This window comes from Xenopus laevis, chromosome 4S, assembly GCF_017654675.1.
Source record: "Xenopus laevis strain J_2021 chromosome 4S, Xenopus_laevis_v10.1, whole genome shotgun sequence".
NCBI classification, from domain to species: Eukaryota; Metazoa; Chordata; class Amphibia; order Anura; family Pipidae; genus Xenopus; species Xenopus laevis.
The window spans coordinates 130,553,810-130,563,872 of NC_054378.1; the positions used below are offsets into that span (position 1 = coordinate 130,553,810).

The 10,063-nt window shown below is 43.2% G+C and overlaps 1 protein-coding gene across 2 annotated transcripts in view; it reads left to right on the forward strand.

Annotated features, from left to right (window-relative positions):
• fgd3.S (FYVE, RhoGEF and PH domain containing 3 S homeolog) overlaps positions 1-7,276 on the forward strand; it is a 68,518-nt gene extending 61,242 nt beyond the window's left edge. Inside the window, exons 16-20 of one of the 2 annotated variants that reach the window (XM_041561871.1) lie at positions 1,731-1,853; positions 2,239-2,388; positions 3,073-3,213; positions 5,168-5,209; positions 5,293-7,276. In XM_041561871.1, coding sequence (XP_041417805.1) covers positions 1,731-1,853; positions 2,239-2,388; positions 3,073-3,213; positions 5,168-5,209; positions 5,293-5,304 — 468 coding nt within the window. In that variant the 3' untranslated portion in view covers positions 5,305-7,276. Of the gene's footprint in view, positions 1-1,730; positions 1,854-2,238; positions 2,389-3,072; positions 3,214-5,167 lie in introns of both variants that reach the window. The other variant, XM_041561870.1, reaches the window with a different exon arrangement.
• Positions 7,277-10,063: the final 2,787 nt, after the last annotated feature.

Consider the following 10,063-nt stretch of genomic DNA (forward strand, 5'->3'; position numbering starts at 1 on the left):
GTTAAAACTGGTGCATTTGCTTCAGAAACTATAGTTTATATATACAGATAAGTACTACTATAGTTTATATAAACAAGCTGCTGTGTAGCCATGGGAGCAGCCATTCAAGCACAGGATACACAGTAGATAACAGATAAGTACTACTATAGTTTATATAAACAAGCTGCTGTGTAGCCATGGGGGCAGCCATTCAAGCACAGGATACACAGTAGATAACAGATAAGTACTACTATAGTTTATCTAAACAAGCTGCTGTGTAGCCATGGGAGCAGCCATTCAAGCACAGGATACACAGTAGATAACAGATAAGTACTACTATAGTTTATATAAACAAGCTGCTGTATAGCAATGGGGGCAGCCATTCAAGCACAGGATACACAGTAGATAACAGATAAGTACTACTATAGTTTATATAAACAAGCTGCTGTGTAGCCATGGGGGCAGCCATTCAAGCACAGGATACACAGTAGATAACAGATAAGTACTACTATAGTTTATATAAACAAGCTGCTGTGTAGCCATGGGAGCAGCCATTCAAGCACAGGATACACAGTAGATAACAGATAAGTACTACTATAGTTTATATAAACAAGCTGCTGTGTAGCCATGGGGGCAGCCATTCAAGCACAGGATACACAGTAGATAGATAAGTACTACTATAGTTTATCTAAACAAGCTGCTGTGTAGCCATGGGGACAGCCATTCAAGCACAGGATACACAGTAGATAACAGATAAGTACTACTATAGTTTATATAAACAAGCTGCTGTGTAGCCATGGGGGCAGCCATTCAAGCACAGGATACACAGTAGATAAATATACTATAGTAGTACTTATCTGTTATCTACTGTGTATCCTGTGCTTGAATGGCTGCCCCCATGGCTACACAGCAGCTTGTTTATATAAACTATAGTAGTACTTATCTGTTATCTACTGTGTATCCTGTGCTTGAATGGCTGCCCCCATGGCTACACAGCAGCTTGTTTCTATAAACTATAGTAGTATTTATCTGTTATCTACTGTGTATCCTGTGCTTGAATGGCTGCCCCCATGGCTACACCGCAGCTTGTTTATATAAACTATAGTAGTACTTATCTGTTATCTACTGTGTATCCTGTGCTTGAATGGCTGCCCCCATGGCTACACAGCAGCTTGTTTATATAAACTATAGTAGAGTTTCTGAAGCAAACACACCAGTTGTTTCAGTGCAGATCAACGCTACATTATACTGTAATTCCTTTAAAACATTTTCCTGTTCCTTTAAGAACCTCTGAGACACATTAGACCAGCAGGTGACAGTCACGCTCAGTCGACCAATGGCCTCTCTGTTTATTACAAGGATATTTGTGTTCTAAAATAAAGTCTAATTAACACATTTCCTATTTGTAAATTATTTTCTGAACATTGGTTTGGACTTGGCACAACACTCACAGTGTGAGGGCAGGGGCTACAAATACTGCTGATTTCTTATTCAAGTGACACAAACACACACTCACACTCACACTCACTCACACTCACTCACACTCACACAGACACAGCTTTTATTTTGTCATAATCTAAAGGGGAAGTGTTACGACAGTTCAAGTAGCCGTTATATGTAGTGTGTGTTTAGATACAAGGAAATGACACTGTATGTTCGCAGCAAATAAATAAGAAACTCTATAGATTTGGGGGGACGTGGGGGTGCCGTGAGATTCACGTTATTCCATTTGTTCCTTGTCTCCTCAACAGGCAAATTCCTTCCGAAAATCCTCCAAGATAAAGCGGGAGAAGGAGAAGCCGAACTGCAAGGGCTGCGGGGAAAGTTTTCACTCCATAACGAAGCGGAGACACCACTGCAAGCAATGCGGCGTCGTGAGTCATATCCAGCAGTGACGCTTTGTTATAGCGCAGAATGCTGCATTATGGGCATAAAGAAGGGGACCTGGGGTAGTAGTAGGGGCTACCCAACCTGCTGCACTTACACTACAACTCCCAGCAGCCTTAGTAAGGGAAACATCTGTAGAGTATTGACAATTCAGACTCCATTATTAAATACGTCGTCGTGTAGAGATCTCTGTCCTTTCTGCGCTGATTTCACTGGGGGAACGAGACGCACATTAGAGAAAATGTAATTTTAGTCTTTTGTTGTGAGAGATGCAGATTTTATGGCCTTTAATCCTTTGCAGGAGATCAGAATGGAGACGTCATTTGGGGTCTTGATGATTTTTTGTTTATTTCCCCCCCCCCCCACCTCCAGGTGATTTGTGCGAAATGCTCCGAGTTTAAGCTGCTGCCGGAAAACAACCGACACAACCGGGTCTGTAAGGAATGTTTCCCTCTCGTTCCCTCTGTCCCTGGAAGTCCGGGGGGCTCCGCAGATTCAGGGGAAACGAAGAAGAAAGTGGAGGTAATAAATCCCAAGACTATTTGCCCAACTCTGGGGCAGATCCCTAATACAAATGGGCTCCTCGGGGGCAAATCTTGGTTTTTATATTTTGGGCTTCTGGACCCACCCAGGGGCACCCTAATCTCCCTGCAAACTGATATATCAGGGGTACAGCTGAGAGTCTTAATGGGGCGCTTCACCTTCATGTTAACTTTGTCGGTTATAGAATGGGCACTTCTAAGCAACATTTCAATTGGTCTTCATTATTTATCTGTTGTTGTTTTTGAATTATTTCCCTTCCTCTTCTGACTCTTTCCTGCTTTCAAATGAGGGTCACTGACCCCATCTATCTAAAAAAAACAAATGCTCTGTAAGGCTACAAATGTATTGTTACTGGACTTTTTATTGCACATCTTTCTATTCAGGCCTCTCCTATTCATATTTCAGTCTCTTATTCAAATCAGTGCATGGTTGCTAGGGTAAATTGGACCGTAGCAACCAGATGGCTGAAATTGCAAACTGGAGAGCTACTGAAAAATAAGTCAAAAACCACAAATAATAAAAAATAAAAAGCAATTGCAAATTGTCTCAGAATATCACTCTGTACATCATACTAAGAGTTAATTTAAAGGTCAACAACACCTTTAACATGAATTTGTTACATGCAACCACTGACTCTTCCCGACTTTCTCCCTTTCTTTATAGAAACAAAATTCCTTATCTCCAGAAACCTGTGTGTTCAGCAGTAACCTCCTGTACCTGGAGAAGGGGAGGACATGGACAAAAGTGTGGGTGTGTATCCCCAAGAACGAGCCCCTCGTCATGTACATCCAGGGGAGCGGCCAGGTGAGAGGTTAATCTGCGAGGGGCCGGGTACCTTTGTGTAGCTGGGGATTATGGGAGTTAAAGAGCCCGTCAGATCTGAGTGCTAAAGTCCATGGTTATGAAAAGAGAATAAACTTGGGGATCAAAAGACCAAGGCCAGAAGAATAAGAGTGTCCCCCGTTATTAAGTCTTTTTAGAGCGCCAACATACTGCGCAGCGCCGTAAAATAAATGTGCTAATACAAGAATCACATACATAGAACATACAGAATTACATAACAACAAAAGGTGAGGAAGGCCCTGTGCAAAAGAGCTAACAATCTAAAAGTGAAGGGAATGAGACACAAGGTGTGGGAGTTGGCCATTCAGGGAGCATTTCTCTCCAGGGTCTGGATGTGCTTTGCACAAAACACAGGGTTAATAGGTAAATGGGCAGGAGGGGGGACACCTACATGGCACCCCCTTGCACCCCTCATGATTACATCATTGCCAAATACTGGCAGCGCTGAATTCATGGAGGCACCTGTTGGTTCCAGAGCTTCATTTTGGACCCACAGAAATCCATCTAATTAAACCCAATTCTAGCAGCTGCCTCTGATGTGGAACAGCCTCCGTTAGTCTCCTCTTGCCCTGCCCTTACTGACACTTACTTGCCCTTCATGCTTGGCTCCGCAGCTTGCACTTTAATATACAGGAATAATGAGGAGCTCCTGGAAATACTCATTATAAAACCCTGACATTTCTGTAGTTCAGAAATTCTCCACCAGGTGCCGGAACTGTGAGCTTAATGTTCCGAAAAGCAGGGACAGGAGCAGCTGGAATTTAATGTTAGTGTTAATTTTCCAATCGCAGTCGCAGGTCACACGTGTGACATTTAATGCACAGACAGACATAAAGCTCATGGTATTTAATGCACGGACAGACATAAGTCATTTCCCAGCCTTTCCCCTGGTGAATGATTGGATATTAAGAGGCAAATAAGTGTATTTAAGTATTTGCTCAAAGCAAATCCCCAGGCCTCTCAGTCTTAAAAATGCACCATAAACCCATTTAGTGGCCATTACAATAACAAGGAACTATCTTTTTAGTAGAATAAATAGCACTTTCTGGCAACTCACCAGGTTACGGAACTGAATAGAGGTTGTTGTTGGTGGAAACCCCTCAGTGACTTCTAATATCCTTATCATTTACAGTAGGGGGTACATTATCTCTTATAATACATGAGTGATACTCAGAGTTCCCTGTATAACTCAGCCTGCAGCCTTGTGCCTTTATATGGTCACAGAACAACCCCTCAGTGACTTCTAATATCCTTATCATTTACAGTAGGGGGTACATTATCCCTTATAATACATGAGTGATACTCAGAGTTCCCTGTATAACTCAGCCTGCAGCCTTGTGCCTTTATATGGTCACAGAACAACCCCTCAGTGACTTCTAATATCCTTATCATTTAGAGTGGGGGGTACATTATCCCTTATAATACATGAGTGATACTCAGAGTTCCCTGTATAACTCAGCCTGCAGCCTTGTGCCTTTATATGGTCACAGAACAACCCCTCAGTGACTTCTAATATCCTTATCATTTACAGTAGGGGGTACATTATCCCTTATAATACATGAGTGATACTCAGAGTTCCCTGTATAACTCAGCCTGCAGCCTTGTGCCTTTATATGGTCACAGAACAACCCCTCAGTGACTTCTAATATCCTTATCATTTAGAGTGGGGGGTACATTATCCCTTATAATACATGAGTGATACTCAGAGTTCCCTGTATAACTCAGCCTGCAGCCTTGTGTCTTTATATGGTCATAGAACAACCCCTCATTGACTTCTAATATCCTTATCATTTAGAGTGGGGGGTACATTATTCTTTACCAGAAATATACACATTTAAACTCATTGTTGCTTTTTGGGTTAGTTAATTCAATACAGAAAAGCAATAATCCATGTCCATGTTACCCTTTATTTCAGGATGGGAGGACCCCTCGGGCAATACCACTGCCGGGATATGATGTGAGTTTGCCGAGTGCCGGTGACAAGTTGGACTTGAAACACGTATTTAAATTATCTCAGTCGCAGCAAACTCTGTTTTTCAGTGCAGAGGATGAAGATTTGCTCCAGAAATGGAAGGTGATTCTCAGCAAAGCATCTAGAGGCGACCCCTCCATTACGGCAGAGGATCTAGAAAAGTTCTAGAGACTCTTGTGCTTTTGAAACAGACTCAAAATCTCCACTTGGAGCTGGAAGAGACGCACTTTGTCCTGCACGTAGTTATAGCCCCGGGGTACCTCTCTAGCTTTTGACTTGCACAGGGTACTGGGAGTTGTAGCAAGAGGTGGAGAAGCAGTTGCTGGTGCCCATGTGTCTGTATCAATATTTGTATGTCCAGTCCAGTTATAAGTCTGATTTAAGTTCCCTCCGTATGATGATGTTTTGTCCTCATTTGGGACAGAAGGTTGGAGGGTCGGGGTTCAAAGAGCCAAAATATTAGAATTCCCGCCATGTTGTCCGTCTCTCACTCTGTTCTGTGTATTTAAATAAGGAGAATCCCAGATGTTGTTCCGTGCTGGTTGTATATGTGAATAGTAAAGATAATGTCAAGCACAAGACACAGTGTCCTACAGAGATCCAACTGGGAGGTGGAAGAACTGGAACCAGAGCTCTGAACTTGCCATTTGGACTCAGCCCTCAGCCCCTCTGATCATGGGATGGAGGCCAAGGAGCAAGCTGGGGGGATACACGTGTGTGGGAGTCTGGTTGGACAGATAGACGGACTATAATAAGCCTTAGTCAGGTGGGTAACGGACAATAAAGAGGAACCAGCACCCAGGGGTGAAGCACCCAGAACCAGTGAGTATTGGGCACTTAGGAAGTTGCTTCCACTTTGTGCCATAAATTACAGAAAGGAGACGAAGTTGCAGACTTAACTGCCAGGTTGTGGGAAATCTTCTTCCCTTGAGTGTAGAGTCGTCCAACCGTCTGAAGCCAATTGGTAAATCCTGGCACCATAAGAAAGAGTAAGTGAAGTGGGTATTGAGGGAGGAACCTGCTCAGTTTGGAAGATGAGGATGACAGTTAGAACAAGTGTCTTTAGGGCAGGTCAAATGGACTCTCTCCAGCAGCTGGCAGTGTTGATCCAAGGCAAGACAAGCACATATATGGGAAGGGTCAAAGTGAAAATTTTAATTTTCAAAAATTTTTATGGCCAAAACTGTCAAATTTGACTGGGGAATTATTAAAATTCAATTCGAGTTCAAATTTGATTTTCGAGATTTATCATACACTGGCCCTTTAAGAACTCAAATTTGACTATTTGCCACCTAAAAGTATTTGCCACCTAAAAAATTTGATTTGAGTTTTCAGGTCAATCCTATTCCCCAAGTTTTGAAAATTACATTTTTTTTTGATAAATTGCCATCGGCCAAATTTCGAGTTCATGGGAGTTTATGGGAGTTTTGAAAAACTCCCATGAATTCGAAATTCAACCCTTGATAAATCTGCCCCATAGAATTGATTCTCATCTTTAATCGACCAATAACATTGGCACAAATATGATGGTTTTACTGGCTGGGCTGGAACCTAAAGATTCAAAACCAACCAGAGAGGCGTAATGGGGACGTTTATGACTTAATGGTTTCATTGGTGACATCACTCAAGGAAAAGCGATTGTTGGCATCATCCAAAGGAATGAGTAAAGTAGGAGTAGGCCAGTTGCTAAAACTACTCTAATTGGACTTGCCCAGTCCTGTGTTGGCCACTAAAGGTGCATTTGTTTGAGGGGTTCAATGTGCTGCCCTGCAATACCTCTCTAGATGCCCAAGTACTGATGTGTAGGGAGTAGTAGGTGCAGGTCTACTGTGTCTTTAGGAAGAGACTAAATGCAGGTGGAAGAGTTGGTCTTTCTTTAGGCAGAGGGTGAAATGCAGTTCTATGTTATAATGTTTTGTTGGACTCACTGGGCTGTTGTTGGACCCTCAAAGGTTCTGTACTTGGCAGAGGGTGATCAGAATGACCCGCGGTGCTTTGTGGGACATGTAGTTCCTCAGTTGTTATGTACTGATGTCAGGCCTCTGTATGTGACTCCCCTGATGCTCTATAGATTATATAGTGTCTCCCCTCAGATTACGTTATGTGTGTCACATTATTTTACAGGAGAATAATATAATAATAATAATAAGTGGATGATAAAACCAATGGGTCATGTGATTTCCTCCATTATTCCTGTGGCCCCTGGAATGACTTTGCTCATTGGACGGTACCGGAGCCACAGACCAAGCGCCTTTCTCATGTTTCCTGGACACAGAAATGTTTTCTATAAAGTGCGTGTTCAGCAGCGGTTTTAGCTCAACCGGGAATGGTTTTTTTTTAATTATTGGATAATCTGTGATTTTATTTATGATTTGTAAATAATGTTATATAAATATTTTCAGATGTTTAAAAAAAAAAAGAAAAAAGCTAATAAAAGTTTTAGCAAAGACTCATTTCCCTCAATATATTGACTGGGAGCAATGGGAATCCTTGGTTTATGGCCCATAACTATGAAATGGTTGGAGAGCTTCTTGCTTGACCCCTTGGATTGTTGTCTCAGGACTCTAACTGTCTCCAGGTTTGATGGTTGAATTGGCAGTGATGGAGCCGCCCATGAACATGATTCCGAACGGAGTCTCTCCTTATTCCCACCTCCATCAGACGGAAGAAAGACAAAGCCCTGACTAATGAGGTTTGTAGACGTTTATTGGAGGTCATTTTGGCTCAAGTCAGAAGGAACAAAGCCAAGTGCAGGAGGTTATAGTTTGCGGCAGGAGCTGAACAGCCATAAATAGGTTGAGCCGATCGCTCCATGTGCCTTTCTGTATCTCCATTGGTCGACTCTGACAGTCACATTTGGTTGTATGAACGTTGGCTGCACCTATGGGACCTGCACCCGTGTCACCCCTCCTGTATATCGTCTCACAGTATCTCTAGCCGTGTCCTACACTTCACTCTGGATCTGGGCTCAGGACTGAAGGACTTAAGCGGAAATGTTCCTCATCTCTGTCGCTTCTCCCGAAACTGCACCTCCCCATTATGTGGTTCTTTCTGTACAAGGGGGAGAAATGATGATGATGATGGAGTTCCAAGAGCTTCCAAGTGGGCGAATGTAGATCTGATACTGCTGGAGGGCTCAACACGGGACAGGGATTGGCTGAGAGATGGGTCAGAAATCCTGCCCTGGACCTTCAGCAAACCTGGTCAGCACCATATAAAGTAGAGGGGGGACTAGGAACGGCCCTTTATTTGCCTAAACCCCCCCCCCCCCATTCTAATAAACCTAATAATCCCCAACACAGAATTAACTGCACATTCAGACCCAGTCATAATAAAAAGCAGCTCCTGTTGGGTTAATAAGTAACAAGAAGGTTTCCAACTGATTTGAAAGGGATTTATCTGGCCAACTGCTCCCTAGATGAGATTTCTCACAGTAATTTAATATCACACTAATTTAATATCACACTAATTAATATCCAAGTTCACGTTAAGCAGCAAAGACGTTTCAGCCTCATTTGCTAAATCAGTGATTTACTGCCCAATTATTGATCATCCCATAGCGTCATGTCCCCTTTATGGTGCCCCCCCTAATCCTCCTGCTGCCCTTGATTCTAGGTGAGGAATAAAAACGAATATCGTAAATGAATTATTGGACATAACTGTCACTGTACCAAGATATAGACCAATAAATAGGCTGCCACTAACTGTACTCGGCACTGATGTGCAGGTTAGATTGAAATTTGTGGGGACTCGTGGGATGGGGTAGAAATTTGGCCGGCCATTGTGGGTTGGGTTCGGACAGTTGTCCCGGGCCCTGTGGCTTTCAATCTTTTCAAGTTTTTTGGCAACCAATGGTTTTTTTTACTATTGTGGCCACTAGTGGCTTTTTATAACTTAAGGGGGGTGCCCTGGCCACCATTTTTTTGGAAGGGCTTATTAATCCTTTAGCCAACACTTATGTCTGTGTAACCTTTTACTGTGTGTGGGGGATCTGCGGTGGGGCTAGTGGGCTGGGGTGGCGGGAGCCCGAGGGGCCCCGAAAATGTTGTAGTACGTGGCCCTGTGATTTCTGATGGCGCCACTGTGTGTGGATCAGACTGGGGAAGTGCATTTTTACTCTGCCCCTAAAGGAATGTAACGCTATCCAGACCATAAGGAGTTAAAGTGTAATGGTGTGAGCGAGGGTTACACTGCGACTTACACAACAGGGTCAGGGCCTTCGTCAGGTGGAAGCTTTCCCTTTAGGGTGTAGTAGAACTACACAACCCAGGCCACTGTATATAAAACATAGGAATTGGACGCCAGGAGGTTCTTAATAAAACAACAGGTGGTAGTTTATTGTACAAAGACAATGTCCCCAGGTTTACTTACAACTGGTAATAAGCAGATGAAGCATATGACAGAGGAGGGAGGATAGTAGAACATGATACAGCACAATGAAGACTGTCACTCCCATAAGGCATAGTATTCAAGTGTAGATCAATTCCCAGAAGACAGATATACCTCTGTGGGAATCAGGATCACCAGTGGAGTAGTTAGGGAGACAAAGTCTAAAGCCCAACACCCTATACACTGAGTCCCTGCACTAAAGGCAAACAAGAAGCCTTTGGGAGGCTACTGCTACTCTCCTTGATGGAGCACACAGCTGCTCATGCTGTATAACCTGACTATCTCCCTCTCCTAGAGATGATAACTAATCCTCATTCACAGGGTTTCATGGTCCCTGACTTAATCACCAAAGGTACAGGTCCCTTTGGGGCGAATGGCTTTACTGGGGCCTTGGTGATCTCAGGATCAATGGGAAATAGCAGCACCGACACCAGGAGCCAAAGAGAAAGT